Consider the following 17,768-nt stretch of genomic DNA (forward strand, 5'->3'; position numbering starts at 1 on the left):
GATGTGGTTGGTGGAGGCCTAGCGTGGGGCTGAGCAGCTGAGGTCCCTGGGGACTTGAGCACCAGAAGCTGCAGAACCTTATCCATCTGCACCAGCCAGACCTGTCTGACCTGTCCCCGGCAGCCTGGGCTGCAGGCCAGAGGAGCAGGCTGCACCTTGCCCTTGGGAGCCCCAGTCTGGGGGCCCGAGGAGCAAGGTCGACCTCCCCGTTAGGAGTAATGATTTACACAAGTGCTGGTGAGGGGGACCAAAAGAAGGAGACCTGACTTGGGTGTCCTTTTCTTGCTCTGATTCTCTGCCTCCGTCGATCTGTGTTGGGCTCCCCTTATTTTATCTTGATGGCTTACAGTTTAAGAGCATGGGCCCAGAGTGCCATGTTCAAATCTCAGCTTTTCTATACCTAATGAGGTGACTTCCTCTCTGCCTGGGTGTCCTCAATACTGTGCAAATTATAACAGTGCTCACCTTATAAGCTTGTCCAGCTCACATATACACAGCGCTTACAAAAATGCCTGGAACATGCAGCCTCATGTGCATGTTTGTGACTTTCATTTTGTTTTCACGTTTCTGCCTCTATTTCTGTATGTTCTATCCTCCCTTTTTTGCTTGTTCTGTCACCCTTTAAGTATCTGTCTCTTGTCTCCAAACATGCATGGACATGGCCACATAGCCATATCGTCAGTAGCCATTAGAGGACTCATGGCTTGGAGTCTAGCCTATGGGGGGGCGGCCTGTAACCAGCATAGGCAAGGACAGCCAGGTCTTAGGCTTCTCAGGATGGAGTATCCGGGTACATTCAGTTGTCCTGTCTCCCTTCTCACTGGTCCTTGGGAAGCCTCTTGTAGAAATTGCTTCAGTAAGCAGGATCCAAAGCCAGGCTCTGAGGCTCTGCTTTGACTGGCCTGGGGGTCTGGGTGCCAGCCCCCAGCAGCTCCGAGACCCTGGGTGGAAGCCCCTGCAGGCGATACCCCATGGACACAGCCCAGGCTGGACTGAGGCTGTACACTCCCCATCTAGAGCCACAGGGTCACTTCTCAGCTTTTTTTTTTTTTTTTTAGATAATTGAAGACAACTTAGGTTCTACAGCAATAAAAACGTGATTAATGGACAATCCTTTATAGCATCATTCTCCAGACAGACAGACCCGCCTCAACACAACCTGCCCCAAGACACTGGGCTGCAAAGCAGCTAATAGCAAAGTGGACTGGTTCCCCATACGAATGATGGGAGTAACCTGGTGAAAGGTTCCAGATCATTGACTCAGACCATGCACAGGATCAGCAATATGTTATAAAAACAAGGCTTGGCAACCACCAAGGACAACTCGGGCTCTTCTAAAAGGGACCCTTACCTGTTCCCTGGTCCCAAATCTTGGTCACTGGACAACTTCTCTTGAGACCTTTGCCATAGCTGCATTCTCCTCCTCCTAAGTATTTTACTTTATATCAATTCTATCAATATGCTTAAAAGTTAGAAGCATTCTGTATAATAGCACCCATGAATTCATGAGTTTGTTGAGCTATTTTTATTATATAAAAATTATATTTAAACACATAGTTATTAAACTTTCAAATGTTTGCTGTCTGTCATTGGCAGGGATTTGTGCTGTGATTTGAGAACACAGATCTAGTCTAATTTCCTGCCACAGATGGGGACACTGAGACCCAGAGAGGGGAAGGGTCTTGGGAAGATCGCACGGGAAGATTCTAGGCCTCCTGACTCCCGGCTCAGAGTTCCTTCCCCTGAGGTCAGACTGGCCCATTACTGCCATCCTGAAAAACAGGAAGAGAGGTACTGGGAGCACAGCAAAGGTGACCTCTTCACCCTCTTGCCAGTTACAACACTCATCCAAACAGGGACCACTGCTTTCATCCCCTTAAGTGTTAAGAAGGTTTCTGGAGGATGAATTAGTTGGTCGGTGTCTTTTACAAAAACTGAAGTGGGAACTATTTTTCTTGGGAGGTATTTCCCTGCACCAGGCCAGGGTAATCAGGTTTGTCCCAAACCAGTGAGGACCAGCAGAGGCCAACTGAAGACATGAGGAGGAGGAGACAGGATGTATGGACAGAGTGGGCCAATGGCCCTTCCGACCTGCAGGATGACGGCCTAGCTCACACAGCCTCAGCCTGGGGGCCTTCTGCAGCTGGTCCTCCCATCTGGGCCCACTGCCAGGGAGGACGCAGAGGGCAGCATGGCAGGGAGGAGCAGCTGCTGCTTTAGCTCCAGCATTCCGGGGACCAGACAGGAGAGAGGAGGCATTTATGGGCTGACAAAACAATATCAAAATAGCTGTAGGGTATTTTTTAACCGCCTCTTGGTTCCCCTCTTCCTCTTCACAGAGTCTGAGATAAAAGTGGGGTCCATTAGAAGGTGCCCAATGAACCCAGCAAAAGCTAAGCTGGTTGATGTCTTTCTTCCTCAGAGCAAAACTGCTTCTTGTGCCTTAACAACATTAAGAGTTGGGATGCCCCTTAGAGAAGATGAGGCATGATTCAAATAAACCACACACACTAGAGAAGTGGGGAAGAATATGTCATTTTCTGAACCTCTTCTCCACTGACCCACTTCCTACACCCTCCATGAAACTTCTGTCGGTTGATGGCTTGCACCCACACTGGCTCCCACTGACGACAGCTAGGGCCTCAAAGATCCTTGGGCCTTTTCCAAAATTTCTTCTCTGATTTTGGGGTAGTTGGGGTGCTCCCTGAGGACCTGGGACAGAGCAAGAAAAGGTGTGAAACATCAGGCCAGGCTCCCTGCCACTGCCCCAGGCCACTGCCCCAAGCCCTGCCAGTGTTGGTGGCTTACATTGTGGCAGACTTCGATGGCCTCCACGTATCTCTTATCCTTCAAGTAGTTGAAAGCGAGTTTAAAGCCTGTCCAGGAGTAGGGAGAATACAGATGGTGGGTGGCACCCTGATGATCTGAGAACCCCTCTGAATCCCACAGCAGCCAGAATCCAGGCCTTGAGTTCTGGGGTCAGGCTGGTGGTCCTCCTGCCCAGCTCCCTGGCCCACCCACGTGCACCTTGGCTGGCTGCCTTACCAATGGCAGGGTTGGCTTGATGACTGTACTTCCAGGCCAGCTCGTAGTTGTTGGCTGCGTCCTTGTAGGACTGCTCCTTCTCCATGATGAAGCCCATGTACTCGTAGGCCTTGCAGCAGGACTGCGGGGAAAGCTAGTCAGAGCCTCTGCGGAGGGGAAGCCGCAACCGGTCCCAGTGGCGGGTGGAACCAGCCGAGGTGGGAGGAGCCGGGGCAAAGGACGGCTGTGAGCTTCATTAACTCAAACCACTCAGGGACTCCAGCAGCACCCCCACCTTTGCGAGGGGTGAACTGTGCACCCTCTTCTCAGCTATTCCGAGGCTGGCAGGACCCCTTCCCCGGCAGGCCTCCTGCTAAGACCTGCAAACGCCCCTCCTGGCCCGACCAACCCCTACACGCCCGTCGACCTCATGAACCCTTCCCATCTCTCTTCTCCATCCCGTGATCTCCGCTCGGGGCTGCCCGAACCTGCCCACCTCCTCCTCTAGCCTTTGCCCCGTCTCCCGGGTTCTCCGTTCCCATCCTGCTGTGTGGTCCATGTGCCCCTTCTTGTCCCGCCTCGTCTCATCACGTTCCTTCCCCGCACCCCTGCGCCCTGAAGACCCCGCTTCCCCGCGCCTCGGCCGCGCTGTCGGCAGTGCGCCCCCTCGCCTTGTTGTATTGCACGCAGCGCCGCAGCAGCTCCGAAGCGAGGTCGAACTTGCTGCCCTGGCAGTAGATGTCGGCCAGCAGGAGCCAGCTCTTCTCCAGTTCCTCGGCCTCGGCCAGCGCCCACGGGGCCTTGGCCAGGCGCTTCAACTGCGTGCGCGCCTTGGGGACCTGCTTCAGCAGCATGTAGGCCTGTGCCATGGCCAGCAGGGCGGGGACGCTGTCCTTCTGCGCACCGGGGAGGGGGAGCAGGCGTCGTCGCTCGGCCCTCGGCCTGGCCCCGCCGCCCCGCCCGCCCCCGCCCCCGCCCCCGCCCCCGCCCCGCTGGCGCACCTCGGCCTGCGCCATCTCGATGAAGGTGCCCAGCGCCGCCTCCACGTTGGCCTTCTCCCTGGTGGCCAGCAGGCAGAGGCTCTTCAGCAGCCTCAGCTGGGTCTGGCCCCAGGCCGAGCGCGGGTAGAACTCGCGCAGCAGCTTCTCGGCCGTACGCACGCCTTGCTGCTCCGACTCCTTCCTGTCGGGGGCGCTGCGGGCGTGGGAGGCCGAAGCAGAGGCCGCCGGCCTGCCCGTGTGGCCTTCCCCTGGCCTGGACCTAGAGGCCACAGGCTCTCCCCGCCTTCCCGGGGTCCCACCCCTGCCCCGCAGGTCAGCCTGGCCCTTACTTGCTCTCAGCCACCAGGTTCTCCAAAGCCTCTCCGCCCACGATCTCACTGTCTGGGTTCAGACAGATCTGCACCATGTAGTAGGTAGCTCTCTGGCCCCACATGCTGTCCTTGCGTGCTTTGTTTAGGAACTTCAGGGCTTCGTTGGGCTGCCCTATGTGCCTGTAGAGGAAGAGAGAGACACCAAGAATCAGAGAGGGAAACCGAGGCCTGGGAGTGCAGGGACACACAGGGGCCACTGCATGTACCTGCACAGAGCAGGGGCTGGATTGCTGGCCTCTGGGCTCCCTGATCTAGAAGGTGAATTTCTGCTTCCCTAGAGCTGAGCAAAAGCCCAACGTGTCTCTTAGAGACAGCCTCCTGTACTTAGTTGCCCTGACACCCCCACCCCCACCTCACCAGCAGTAGATGCCTCTGCAGTAGTTGAACCCTGGCTCCAAAGGCACGCGGCTGGACATCTTCTTGGCCAATTCAAAGTAGGCAGGGGCATCTTCAAGTTTGCCACTTCTTCGTAGCAGATCGATTAGTTTATTCAATATGGGAAAATTATCTAAAATAAAAGAGCAGAAATCTCCAGGCTGTGATAACCAACAGCTGTATCAGGTGGGGTGCTGTGGCCTGGCAGGGAGAAGCAGAGCGGACCAGGAGACGCGACCCATTTGGGCTGAGCAGGGACATCGCGGTGGTTCTAGCGTCTCCACTGGTCTCCCATATTGAGAGAATAATAATGCTTAAAAGTAGTAATAATAGCAGCTAACACTTATATACCACTTATATTGTAGTTGGCATTAAGTGCTTTACCTATATGTTAACTACTCAATGAAGTAGGTATTCTTATTGTTCCCATTTTACAGATGAAGAAACTGAGACACAAAGAAGTTATCTGCCAAAGGTTACACAGCTGGTAAGTGGAAGACCAGGATTGAAACCTTGGCAGTCTGGCTCCAGGACCCACACTCCTAACAGCTGTGATCTGCTGGGCCTCTCAGTGGACTCTGCTCTGGGCCTGCTGGGGCTCTAGCCTGAGCCTCCTGCCAGGCCCCTTCTCCAGCAAGAAGGGGTGGTTTTATGCTGCAGTGTGAATGGAGCTACATATTAGGAGACAATTTCGAGCCACCTCCAGTTGGCTGTGACCTCAGAAGGGGACTTATGTTGAGCCCCACTGTCTGTGATTTGGAGACAGACAGGCTGTCCCGGGTCCCGTGCCAAGCATTGCCCTGCCTAAGACCAGGAATTGGCCCCTTGGACTCAGAAAGGCCAGCACGTTCCATCGGGGCTTTATCAGTTTCCTGCCTCTCTGGGAACAATCAGAGAGGAAGGGGCTTTCTCTGCTCAGTCAGGAAGGAGGGAGAGGGCCCACCCTTCTTGGGGAGAGCAGCCCTTGCTGGGTGGGAACTGAGAAAGGCGGTCTCACTGGGCGGTTGCCAGGCAGGCAGTTAGTTACCTGGCGCTTTCTCTAGGACTTGGTGGTAGAGATTGATGGCGGCTTCATATTTCTGTTTTCTAAACATCAGGTCAGCCATCATCTATCAGAAAACACACAAGGCTCCGGAATTCCTGACAGCAGCTTGCATGGGCATGGGGTGGGGTGGGGGATGTTAGGGGGCGGACAAAGGAGGGAAGGTAGAAGAGGACTTCCAAGGTAGCCTCTCCGGGCACAGGGAGAAGCCGCCACAGGGGGAGGCCAGAAGGTGGGGGCCTGCGGGGGGAGGGGGGCTGGGGTAGGATGGAAGTGAGAAGGTAAGGCCAGGGGTAGACATCAATGGGACATTTTGACAGCCAGCAGAGCCAGCCCCTCTACCCACATCTGAGAACTGCCAGCTCAGGCAGTAAGGTAGAATGGGGCTCCCCCTCCTCTGCTGGGGTGGCCCTGGAGGTGGTCTGGGTGATAGGAGGAGAGAAGTAGGACTGGGGATGGCTTTTCCCACACGCTTCCCCAAGCCCGGGAACCTTTCCCACCCCTGCCTCCACCAACAGTGGGTGTGGTTTCCCCTGGATCCAATCAACCTCACCACCGCCCCTTGGATTGGTGCTGGAGGTTGATGCTGCCCCCTGCTGCCAGCCCACCTCTCCCGTCCGAAGGGCAGCAGATCCAGCCTGCAGTCTCCATGGCCCACCACCCTTTCAGGGGTGGGTCAGCCAGGTATCTGAGGTTATGGGGCTAGGAAACAGCTTGCAGGTGGTCACAGAGACCCTGGCGGGGGGAAGGGAAGAGGTCTCGGGGGCCTCTTACTGCAGAGGCGGTCTCATGGTTCTTCTCAGTCTGCAGGAGGATGGCACAATGCTGCTCACACAAGTCCAAGTCCCCTTGGAGCAGGTAGAGCTGCGCTAGCTCCAGCACCACCTGTGACAAGACCAGATGGAATAAACTAACCAATGAACATCATGGGAAAACTCAGGGATAGATGCCTCATTCTCACACCTCATTTCAATCAGCTCTGCCTTCAAAATGTGTCTGGAATCCCTGGGACAATGTCTCTGGCTTTCCCCTTCTCCCACCCAATACTGCAGTCATACCATGTGTTTTACTAACTAACCTCTGAAGTTGGGGCCTGGTTAACTCATACTCATCCTTCAGCTTCAGCTCCAACCTTACCTTCTCTGGGAAGCCCTCTGCACCCCAGACCCTGAGACAGGTACCCTTCTTCTGAGTTCCCGGTGTCCTGACCCACATGAAGGCACAGATCACATGGTGTTAGAACTGCATATGTACTTGGCTATACTCCCTTGCCTGAGAGCAATCTATGGTAGGGACCACGTCTTGCCCCACTGTGTCTCCAGCGCCCAGCTCAGTACTTGGCGTATACTGGAAATCTGTTAAATGAGCGCACATTAAATGAATGAATGGATCTGTCACTAAGCTCTTCATAGACTCTCTTAGGTGAACTCCAGCCAGAATTCTCTCTCTGGAGTCACACCTCCCTCCTTGGAAACTTAGCCTGGGGTTCATGCATAAAGAGCCCCTGGAAGCCACATTCTCACTGTCTCCCCACCTCCAAGAGGAACCTGAAAATACCAGACTAACATGACTTCCAGAAACATCTTCCCCAATCCACCCTCCACAAACGGCTGTCCAAAGTGAGGCTTCCCTGCCTTGCTCCAAGGGCTGCGGAGGGTGAGGGCCCTGGGGTCAGCTAGAGCAGGCTCCCCACTCCAGGGTTCCCATGCCCCTTACCCCTCCAGCTCCTCAGGGAGGCACAGAGAAGGAACTGGCCTCTGCCCCTAGTCAGGGATCTCCGCAAGGCATCTTACCCCAAGAGAAGGTGTCTTGCTTTGAGGACCCCACCTTATTGTCAATAGGCGAGTAGGAGAGGGCATCCTTATAAGATCGCACTGCCTTGGCATACTCCTTCTCTGCCAGGTACTGCTCACCAAACTGGATGCAGATGGAGGCTGCCAGTTGCTTTTGGGAGGGGATCATTTCGGGTTGCTCCAGTGGAACACGCTTCAGTATCCGAAACTGAAGGTCCATGGCCTTGAGAAACCAGTAAACTCAGAATCAGAAACCCAGAGCCTGATGTGCCAGATCTCAGGCCAATTCCCAGAAAGTCCCCAAGCTCTTGTTTCAGAGCCAGTAGTGTTAGAAAGGGCGTCTCAAATGCCCTTGAGTAAATCTGGGTCACTCTGGACAGGCAAGTCCCCTGGCTGAATCCTCAGGAGGCAGGCTGGCACGTGTCCTGGCAGGGGCAGAGGCAAAGGCCCTGAAACCAAGCACTCTACCATACTTTACCTGTGCACCTGTTTCCAGCACACCTGGACACTTACTGGATCTAATTTGCTTTGGTTGTTCTACAGGCTAGACAAGCACACAGGAGGTATCTAACGCAGGCTATGTTTTAACGGATGCATGCGTTCTTAATGGAGTTTGAGGCAGTCCCCACAAATGTCCATGACATTCAGTGACCAAGAAAGTAACAAGTGGGTATCGGGGCAAAAGGAAAGGATGATGCCAAGGTTAAGTTTCAGGAAGTGGACACAAAGCAGCACTCAGTCCCCCAAGGGCCAAACAGAGGAATGGGAATCCAATGGGAAAGAAGAGAATAAATTATCTCAAGCAGTCAGAGAGTGGGCTCTCCCTCTACAACCACAACATGTCCCTCCGGGAACAAATGCCAGGCCACACCCTTGGGTGATTCTAGAGTGAGGAAGGCGTGGCAGAATGGCCAGGAGCTCTCCTATCAGGGGCAGCCCAGTGGGGAAAGAGTATAGGTTGGGACAGGCAGACCTAGTTCAAAGCTCAGCTCCACTACTTACCAGCAGTGGGACTTTGGGTACATTTCTTAACCTCTTTGAGCCTTATCTGTTAAATAGGAATGTCACAGTGCTTATCTCAAAGGCCTACTGTGAGAATTAAATAAGAAAGCAAATAAAGCCTAGTACAGAACCCAGCATAACACATTCAACACATGGGAGCTACTGGCATTGTCCATTATCATCACCACCAGCATCCTTGAGGACAAAGGCACTGTCTTACTCCCTTCCTTCTCCAGCCCAGCCAGGCTTAGAGCACTTTGGTGCACCATCAATGAATGAGCAAGGGTAGGGGAATAAATGGAAGGTGGAGGTCAGAGATGTAACCTAGGTCCTCTTTTGAGGACCCAGGCCTGGAGCCTTCCAGACCTGCAGTTCTATCCTTCCTTGTTCAGTTCCCATTAGGAAACGGCAGATACAGAGCTTGAGTCTACTTGTCAATTACCTTGTTCAAAGTTTCCATCACATCTTCTTTTTTATGGCTCTTGTAAACCTTTGCTAGCAAAAGTAAGCACTTGACATCATTCATCATGGATGGGATGTCTTTGACTGCAAAATGAAAACTCAAATTAGTGTTTTCTGGCCCCTGGGAAGCTGGGGATGTGGGCAGGGGTACTGGGTTCAGGACCCCAGCTAGTGGCCATTCCCTACACCATTCTGCGAGAGAAGAGCAAGTTGGGTAGGGGGCAGCGTGCCTGCTCCAGATGCTGGGGCATGAGTTCAAGTGCTACCTCACCAAAGTCATGTTCCAGGGCCTGCTTCAAAACTTTTTCTGCTTTGTTGAATTTCTTTAACTTCAGGAGCAGTTCAGCCAGATCACAGCACAGAAAGTCTTGTCCGCTAATCTTCTGGGCAGCCTCGTAATAATTAATCGCCTTAGTGCAAACAGGAAATATTGGCATCACGTCTGGTACTACACTTAAGCGCCTCTCACCATGTTACCATCAGCAGCCAGCACACCTGTGTGCCCCTCCAGACACAGAAGCCTAAGGGGAAAAGGCCCTCCCAGCTGGCACAGGGCTCAAGTCTCAGCCTGAGCAGGTGTGTGTTGGGTGCTGGGGAGTTGCTGAGTTCTCCCCTTGGCACCCCATTCAGCAGGGAAGTGAGGGTGGAAACTCAGTCACTCCCCTCCCATCCAGATCCTCCCACCCATGTACCCTCCTCCATTTGCTGGACTGGCTCTCCCCACCCTTCCCACCCCAGCGCAGCCTGACCTTGGTGTACTGGTGGGTTTTCACATAAGCTTGCCCAATCCTGCTGACCAGGGAAGCATCGTGTGGGTTCTTGCGATAGGCCTCGTCATAGACCTCCAGGGCCTTCTCAGGCTGGTGGGGAAAGCATCCGGGGGTCTCTCTCTTCCCTCCCGCTGGAGAAGTGAGATTGAGGATCCACTTGGAAAGGCCACGAGGCTTTCACTCACCTCCTGAATTTTCATGAAAGCATCACCCAGTAGCAGGCTGGTGTGCGGGCCAGGCAGATGTTCACAGAGATCCCTGCAAAAGTAACCAAAACTTATCTCAGACCTGTGCATCCTTCATATTCCTGAATCCATCTCCTCTTCTTTCCTACTAATTCTGGCTGACTTTCATTCATTCACTCTTTCATTCATTCGTCATGCATACTTATTGAAAGCCCACTGTACATGAGGCATTGTGCTGGTTACCTTAGTTCAGGCTCTCTGCATCTGTCATCTGGACCATGACTGGAGCCTTCACCCATTCCACCGGCCTCCATTGCCAACCCTCCAGACCCCTCTCCATAAGGCAGCCACCCTGCCCTTTGTAAAACTCCAATGTGACCATGTAGCCCCGGTGTTTATTGGTTTCGTACTGCTCTTGGCATCACCTCCCCTATCTCCTGCTCAGCACTCCCCTCCCACCTGAGTTGCCTATCTAGGGTTTTGCCTGAGGAAGGGGAATGAGGAGGTATGCTTGAGGTCCCAATGTCAAATCATAGAGACAGTGGCTTGGGGCTTCCAATCTCTGTTCTCAATCTTGCTTAACCTCACATTGGTCACATCCAAGTCACTGGACATTTCCTCAAGGACAGGCAGAGCCAGGGCCCAGAGCAGAAGTATGTTCTCATGGTTCCCATCAGAATGTGAGCCATATTGGGGGGGCAAACAGGGCTCAGGGCAGATTCAGTTCTGTATCCTCAGAACTTAGCAATAAGCCGGGCTAGCTGACCTAGCATGCTCAAATTCTAACACACAGGAAATTCCATACTTTCATCAAACACATTCCAAGGGCACATTTTGGAGACCCAGGATGAAGAAACACAATTGAAGAAAACACTCCTTAAAACGCCATTGGAGAAGAGGCTGTCAGTCGCTGCCCGGGGCTTACCGGTAGCATCCTATGTAGAGGCGGATGTCTTTGCGGGTCTGCAGGTAGATGCTGGCCATCTTCTCCCTTGCTTCTGTGTAGCAGGGCTGCTTGGGCGTGATGTTCCTCAGTATGCTCAGTGCCATGTCCACGTTCCCCTTGCTCAGGGCCAAGTCCACATTAGCGATAGTGATGCGGATCTCCTCTGGCGTGCCGCTGAACTCGTTGATGGCATCCTGCATGACCTTGGTGGCCTCATGCTAAAACATGGGAACCCAACAGACCCTCCATTTGCTGTCATTCACCACAGGTGGCCTGACAACACTTAAAACCCCTTCCAAGAAACTTAAAGCAATCCCCCTTCCCACCCCTGCCTGGAGAGAAATGAAACATGGAGACAGCTGGAAGCAGTCCTGCTACACATATAAAATGAAAACAAAATAAATTGACAAAAAGTCCAAGAGCACATATCTGTAATAATAAAACTGTAAATGAAATAAACGTACCTACTAAATAAAGAAGACATTCACAGTGGTTCAAACAAACAGACAGTGGACCTCCTACTGTCTGTGTTCCAAAAACCAAAAGGCCCAGAATAAAAGTTAAAAGATGCTACATACATACCAGGCAAACAAAAAGAAAGCAGAGGTTACGGAATAAATGTCTGGTGAGGTTGAAGGCAAGGCAGAAATCACCAAAACCAGCAAAGAGAGTAACTTAAATAATCAAGAGTACAGATATAATGAAGACATAATTCAAATGGACCTTTCTATCTTTCTATCAAGAAATAGTTTGTGTAAACTTTTATTTCATACTTTCCTTCACAAAGATGGAAAAAATTAGCATGTTTATGGTCCCTCACCTTCCTTTCACATCCCTCTCCCTGAATTTTTTATGGGATATTATTGTTATTTTGACTTTAATAACTTTTATTTCAAGAACTTAGCAATCATACTGGCCTAGAGTCAAAATTACCACAGTTATTTCAATGTAACTATATTTAGATTTATTTAGATTAGTTCTATGTTTAACTGGACTTAATTCTGTCCTCTTACACCTCAAATTTTTTCCCACTCGTAAAAACTTCATTTTATTTCGTATTTTGGTTGTCTGGATTCTATCTACAAATAGATTTTTCAGAAAAGTTTAACTAACACATTAATTCTCGAGTTATTCGATTTTTGAGAGTGTTTTTTAAAGCTTTCATATGTGAAAGATATCCTGGGGGACATCCTTCTGCCCTCAACCCTTTGTGAATATTTTTCTGTTGTCTTCCTGAATATAGTATTGTTGAGTAAAAGTCTGAGGCCAAGATGATTTTTCTCTCACGGTGGGTCATATGCTCTCTACCCAGATCATGTAGGAACCTTCGCTACGTTGCTAATCCTGGTTTCCCATAACTTCATTAGGATATTACTATGAGGATATTTCTTGGTTTTAACATTTCTCTGCTATTTCCCCAACACAGAGGGCTTTTCTGAGCTGCTGCTTCATGCCTTTCCTAAAGGAGCCGTACCCCTACTACCTCTTGGATGTTTCCTCTGTTCCATGTGTTCTCTCTTCTTCAGGAACATTGATCATGCCTTTGTGGGATATCCGTTTTCTGTCTTTCTTGTCCATCATCCTCTCAAATCATTTTAATCACTTTCCTGGTTTTCTCCACCCTTTCCTCCAGTCAGGGAACTTCGGCAAAGGCTGGGCTGCTTTCTGCTCTTCATCATGGGGTTCTGACTTTATAACCGTATCACTATTTTTGGTGGTTGCTTTCTGTAACTGCTGGCTGACTCTTCATCTTTCCCTGTTTCACTAGGACCCCTGCGTTGATCTCCTGCACTCTACTTTGAGCTTGTTTTAAAAGATTCCATGTTCTTTTTATTTTCATTGAGTGCAGAAAAGTTTTTTAAAAAAATCTTTCTTCTATTTTTTACAGTACTCTTTCTCCCAAAGTGTAATCTTTACTTGTCTTTTGCTTATTTTCTATTTTCTCCCTCCCTTCTCTCTTTCTTTCCTCCCTTGTTTTTTCCTTCCCTCCTTTCTTCCCCTCTCTCCCTCTCTTTCTTTCTTCCCTTCCCTACCTCCCTCTTTCCCTTCCTTCCTGTCTTGTAACCACCTATGGTTCCATGGTGGACCCCTTCTGATCCTAACAGGATCTATGGGAACACCTCCATCTAACCCTGCCTTTCCCCAAGAACTAGGCTAGGGAGGCAGAGTGCCCAGCACAGCTGCCCTGGGAGCACATCTCCCCTTTGCTTTCTGTGGGTCCTCCTTGAGAGTAGCCATTGTGAGAAGCTGGGGTCAGGATGGAATCCCTTGGCTCAGAGTGAAGGCCACAGCTCACAGATCTGTTAACTCAGCAAAGTGAGCCACAAACCTGACTTTCAGGTTGCATCCCTCCTTACTTGACCCTGGGCCACCCCTCCTGTAAAGGAGTTTGGGACAGAGAAAACAAAGGAGGCATTTCAGCAGGGGGTTCTTGTTCAGCAGCCCTGCCCTTCTATGGGCTGGAACTGTGTTCCTCTAGGAATGTCCCCGCTTTTCCCGGCTTGGCCACACCTCTAGTTCAGAAAGTTTCAAGCACATGCAGGAACCTCAGGCTCCCACTCACTGCGCCTTGCTTTCTCTCTCTCCCATCAATGGTAACTTCTGAAAGGACAGGGTCCTTGCTGGCCACCTGTTCTTCATCCCCAGCCCCATCACACTACCTGGCATAGAGGAGGCCCTCAGTCAATGGCTGAATGAATGATGGACTGCATTAACTATTCTTAGATGCAACTGTTCCCTAATTTTGTTACAGATGGAGATTCCTTCTCTACTTTTAATTCTTTTGTTCCTTTTGGCAGATTTAAAGGAGGAAAGTACAGTCATGCATCGCTTAACAACAGGGTTACGTTCTGAGAAATGTGTTGCCGGGCAATTTTGCCATTGTACGAACATCACAGAGTGTGCTTACACAAACCTGGATGGGACAGCCTGCTACACAACCAGGCTATGTGGTACTATCTTATGGGAGCACCGTCATTTATGCAGTCTGTTGTTGACCGAAATATCATTGTACAGCACATGACTGTACAATAAATGGGCTTGCACATTTCCATCTTTGCCCAGAAGGCAATTTTTAACTTTAAGGAGAAAAGATTTCATGGGCTGGTTCCTGCTGTATACCAGGATCATCACAGGAGAAGGCTGGATGCCCTAGTACTGATGGATCTCAGAGATCGTCTTGGAGCTCTGCTGACAAACCCCTTCCCAGTGAGCAGGTGAGTGGGTGAGGCTAGTCAGGCCAAGGGAGCATGCAGAGTGCAGCTCCCCACAGGCCTTGATCCTGCCTCTATGTTCCTCATTGCTCCTGTGGACCAGCATAGGATGCCCATGTGCTTCCTGCCTTTGCCCAGCCAGATCTTCCAAGGGCCCAGGGCTGTCTTATATTGTTGAGCAGTTTGTACACTGCAAAACTCCAAGGGGACACAGTTCATAAAGATTAGGAAGTGACTGGCATCCACTGGAGCTGTGCATTGCCCAATCTGCACGATCACCTGTGGTGGCCCTAATGGGCCTGTGTGCTCCACCTCCCTGAGATCCTCATGGGGACAGTAAGGTAGACAGGGACAGATCATGCAGGACTTAGTAGGATGTGGACTTTATCTTGAGGGCAATGGGTGCCACTGAAACCTGTTAGGTAGGAGAGAGATATGCTCCCAAATGAATAAAGGCTCAAGTCATAGCACAAGTAAACATCAGCCAAAATGAGAGCCTGGTTCCCAGGCCTACTCTGGACCTGTGATATGCCCCAGTCCCATGGGAAGAGAGCATGGCATTTCTTACCAGCTCCCCATTCATCCGGAGGGCATCTGCCAGTTCCAGTAAGATGGATACCCGTTCGCTGGGCTGCACCGAGGGCCCACGGAACTTCTTGCTTTCTTCCATCTTCACACTTGGCAATTTTATGATCATTTTCAATGTCTTTATGGCTTCTGGATAGTCCCCAGACTTGTTGAGGGCCCTGGCCTTGATGAAGTGGTAGAGGGGGTGGTCTCGGACCTAGACGAGCATAGCAGAGTGTGGGCATCCGCTTCCCCGCTGCTGCTCCCAGCACCCGGGATGGAGAAAGTCACAGGAGCCACTGAGCCTGCCCCTCGGGCCAACAGAAGGGTCTGAGGGATGCAGACAGCTCCTGTGGCTACTCTGCAAGGCAAGTGGGGGCTGCAGCTAGCTGGGCTTCAGGATGCAGGTGGGAGACAGGGCACAGAGGATGCCCACCTGGAAGTTGTGGCTGACGCCCAGCTCTAAGCAGTGGGAGCACATGGCAAAGTTGCCCTGAGTCAGGTAGATCTGGGACATGAGAAGGTGGGTGTCCACGGAGGTGGGGTCCAGTTCCAGGCAACGCTGCAGGGTGCTCTGGGCATTCTCTAACTCTCCTGAAAATAACAAACAAACCTCTACATCCAGGGCCCCCGGGGACTCCCAGGACCCAATATGTAAAAGCAGAATGGATTTTAAGTGTTCTGTTACCCAGAAATGCCCAAGTTGGGCATTTTACTTAGTTCTTTTCTGCTTCACTCAGAGGTTTCTTCCTAAAATTAGAACTACACAGTTTTTGCTTTGACCCAGACAAAAGCCAGGAAACTCAAACCTTGGTGTAACACTTCCCTTCTCTCTGTAACCCTGAGGGAAACAGCTAAGTCACTTCACTACTCCATCTGGAAGCTCAGGAGAACAATTTAAGTCTCAATTCCCACACTTAAGAGCAGAGCAAAACCTAATAATAACAGCAACTATAATAGCCACAACTCATGAAGCACCTGCTCTATGCCCAACACATGAGAAGCACTTTAGAAAGGGGGTTTAACATTTGTCCAGTCCTGCGAGGTTGGTGTTATTATCCTTGTCCTTCCGATGTAGGACTGGGACTCCAGTGATGTAAGTCACTCAGCTAGGTAGGGACAAAGTCAGCACTGAAATCCAGGGCCATCTGCTCTTGAGGCTGAGCTCGGAAGGCCCCAGCAATATGGGGCTGGGGTCTCCTTGCAGCCAGGCTGGCCCTTAGGCGGCAGTGGCAGCCTAGCGCTACAGCACAGTGAGCTGGCAGGAGATCCCTCCTCCCTCTGCAGCCAGGTCCCTCAACAGCTCCTGCTAGGGGTTCATAATCTGGTGAGTGGGGAGCACCTGCTTCCAGGTCCCAAACTCCCTGCTCCTTCTCTGTCTGTTGCAGAAATGTGAAGATGTCACCATGGCAACCGAAGCAGCTGGAGACCTTGCTAAATCTGCTGGCAGCTGTCAGCACCCCTGGGGAAGTGCTCCTGCCCTCCCTTGTACCCAGGGGACCTTGAAGCTGTGGATAAACCAGGCACCCCGGATGAACACCGGGAGGACCGAGGATGAAGACAGGGGAGCTCTCAGCAGAGTGCGACCCACACAAGGCAGTGCCAGACGACAGAGACACGCCGCGGTGTGCTGAATCCTTTGGAAGCCGCCAGGACATCAGGGATCAGCTTGGCTTCCAGGCAGACAGCGGTCAAGGGCTGCAGGGACAGTACTTCAGAGAGGACAACAGGGCCTCCACGGAGGGCTCTCCCCTCTTTCCCTCTCTCTCTAGGATCGGGGCCACGAGGCGGGAGAAGCTGGAAGGGTACCGCTTTGGCCGCCCCAGGGCTCTGAAAGCCTAATGGTACAGGGTCTCACTTCCCCATGAGGCCTGCCTGGCAGCCTTTTAAAAAGTGCAGCCCTGCCACCCCCGCGTCCCCCTCCCTGCGGTAGTCATCTCCACTGCATTGTTGTGTCCTAACAAACAACACAATGTGCTTAGGTGTTATGTTTATGGTCCAGCGCCCTTACTGGAATGCAAACTCCACGGGGAACCTTGGCCTATTTTGAGCACTGCTGCGTCCCAGTCTCAGAGAGGTGCCTGCACGGAATGGAAGCTCAGTGACTGTTACCTGGCACAGATCAAGTAAGCGATCAGCAAAAGGCCGTCTGGGAGAGACCCCTGCTGGTGAGGAAAGTCAGGAAGGTTTCTGGGGGACTGGAGGCTGGAAGGAGTGGGCGGGCAGGCCTGGTGAGGGTGTGTGCGTGTGTGTGTGTGTGTGTGTGTGTGTGTGTGTGTGTGTGTGTGTGTGTGCGTGAAGTATCCCAGGTAGGGAGCCTGTGGACACTAACCCAGGGGCCCCACCTGGCAATGAGGACCCCAAGGGCTCACCTGAGAGATACTTGACCTGAGCCATTACATACAGGGGGTCGATCAGAGCTGGTGCTGCTTTGACTACAGGATTCAAGATCACAGCAACTTGTTTAAGAAGTGGAGACACAATCTGGCCTGGTGACCGGGGCTGTAGGAACACGGGGATCTGGCTGTGCAGTTTGCCCTGTTCCTAGAGAGAGACTCCTGGAGCTCTCAGAAAACACTCTGTCAGTGAAGGAATTTTATTTGATTCCACATATATTTATTATCTACTCGGTACTATAAGCTCCAGAGGATGGGGACTTTGTTTGGTTCACTGTTGTGTCCCCAGTACCTAGCACGGTGTCAGCACATGGTAGTGCACTCAATAAATATTTGTAGGATGACTCATTACAAGGCACTGGGGGGATATTAGCGTGTAAGATACGATCCTTGCCCACAAAGAATCTTGACTGGCTGGGAAAGCAGGACAAACAAGTAAAGACTAACATACTTCTTAGAAGACTTCTGGAAAAAAGGGAGCCCAGTTCTTCCCTAGGATGAAGGCAGGGGCATGGGCCAGTGCCCTGCTCCTCCAAGTGAGGACCCTGGAGCAGCAGCATCAGCATCACCTGGGAGCTAGTTCAAGATGCAGGGCTTCATGCCTCACCTACCGAGTCAGAAT

At 51.7% G+C, this 17,768-nt stretch overlaps 1 protein-coding gene across 7 annotated transcripts in view; it reads right to left on the bottom strand.

Annotated features, from left to right (window-relative positions):
• Positions 1-1,502: 1,502 nt before the first annotated feature.
• Positions 1,503-17,768, bottom strand: part of TTC21A (tetratricopeptide repeat domain 21A) — a 34,680-nt gene continuing 18,414 nt past the window's right edge. For 2 of the 7 annotated variants that reach the window (XM_070577214.1, XM_070577212.1), the window contains exons 12-29: positions 17,123-17,252; positions 15,187-15,344; positions 14,752-14,967; positions 10,951-11,189; positions 10,026-10,098; positions 9,820-9,930; positions 9,342-9,480; positions 9,051-9,154; positions 7,641-7,829; positions 6,588-6,698; positions 5,799-5,880; positions 4,754-4,904; positions 4,355-4,516; positions 4,026-4,206; positions 3,696-3,920; positions 3,046-3,166; positions 2,809-2,876; positions 1,503-2,712 (exon numbers count right to left, since the gene is read on the bottom strand). In XM_070577214.1, coding sequence (XP_070433315.1) covers positions 2,635-2,712; positions 2,809-2,876; positions 3,046-3,166; positions 3,696-3,920; positions 4,026-4,206; positions 4,355-4,516; positions 4,754-4,904; positions 5,799-5,880; positions 6,588-6,698; positions 7,641-7,829; positions 9,051-9,154; positions 9,342-9,480; positions 9,820-9,930; positions 10,026-10,098; positions 10,951-11,189; positions 14,752-14,967; positions 15,187-15,344; positions 17,123-17,252 — 2,538 coding nt within the window. In that variant the 3' untranslated portion in view covers positions 1,503-2,634. Of the gene's footprint in view, positions 2,713-2,808; positions 2,877-3,045; positions 3,167-3,695; positions 3,921-4,025; positions 4,219-4,354; positions 4,517-4,753; positions 4,905-5,798; positions 5,881-6,587; positions 6,699-7,640; positions 7,830-9,050; positions 9,155-9,341; positions 9,481-9,819; positions 9,931-10,025; positions 10,099-10,950; positions 11,190-14,751; positions 14,968-15,186; positions 15,345-17,122; positions 17,253-17,768 lie in introns of all 7 variants that reach the window. The other 5 variants (XM_070577213.1, XM_070577211.1, XR_011527504.1 and 2 more) reach the window with 4 other exon arrangements.

Source organism: Equus przewalskii, chromosome 15 (assembly GCF_037783145.1).
Source record: "Equus przewalskii isolate Varuska chromosome 15, EquPr2, whole genome shotgun sequence".
Lineage (NCBI taxonomy): Eukaryota > Metazoa > Chordata > Mammalia > Perissodactyla > Equidae > Equus > Equus przewalskii.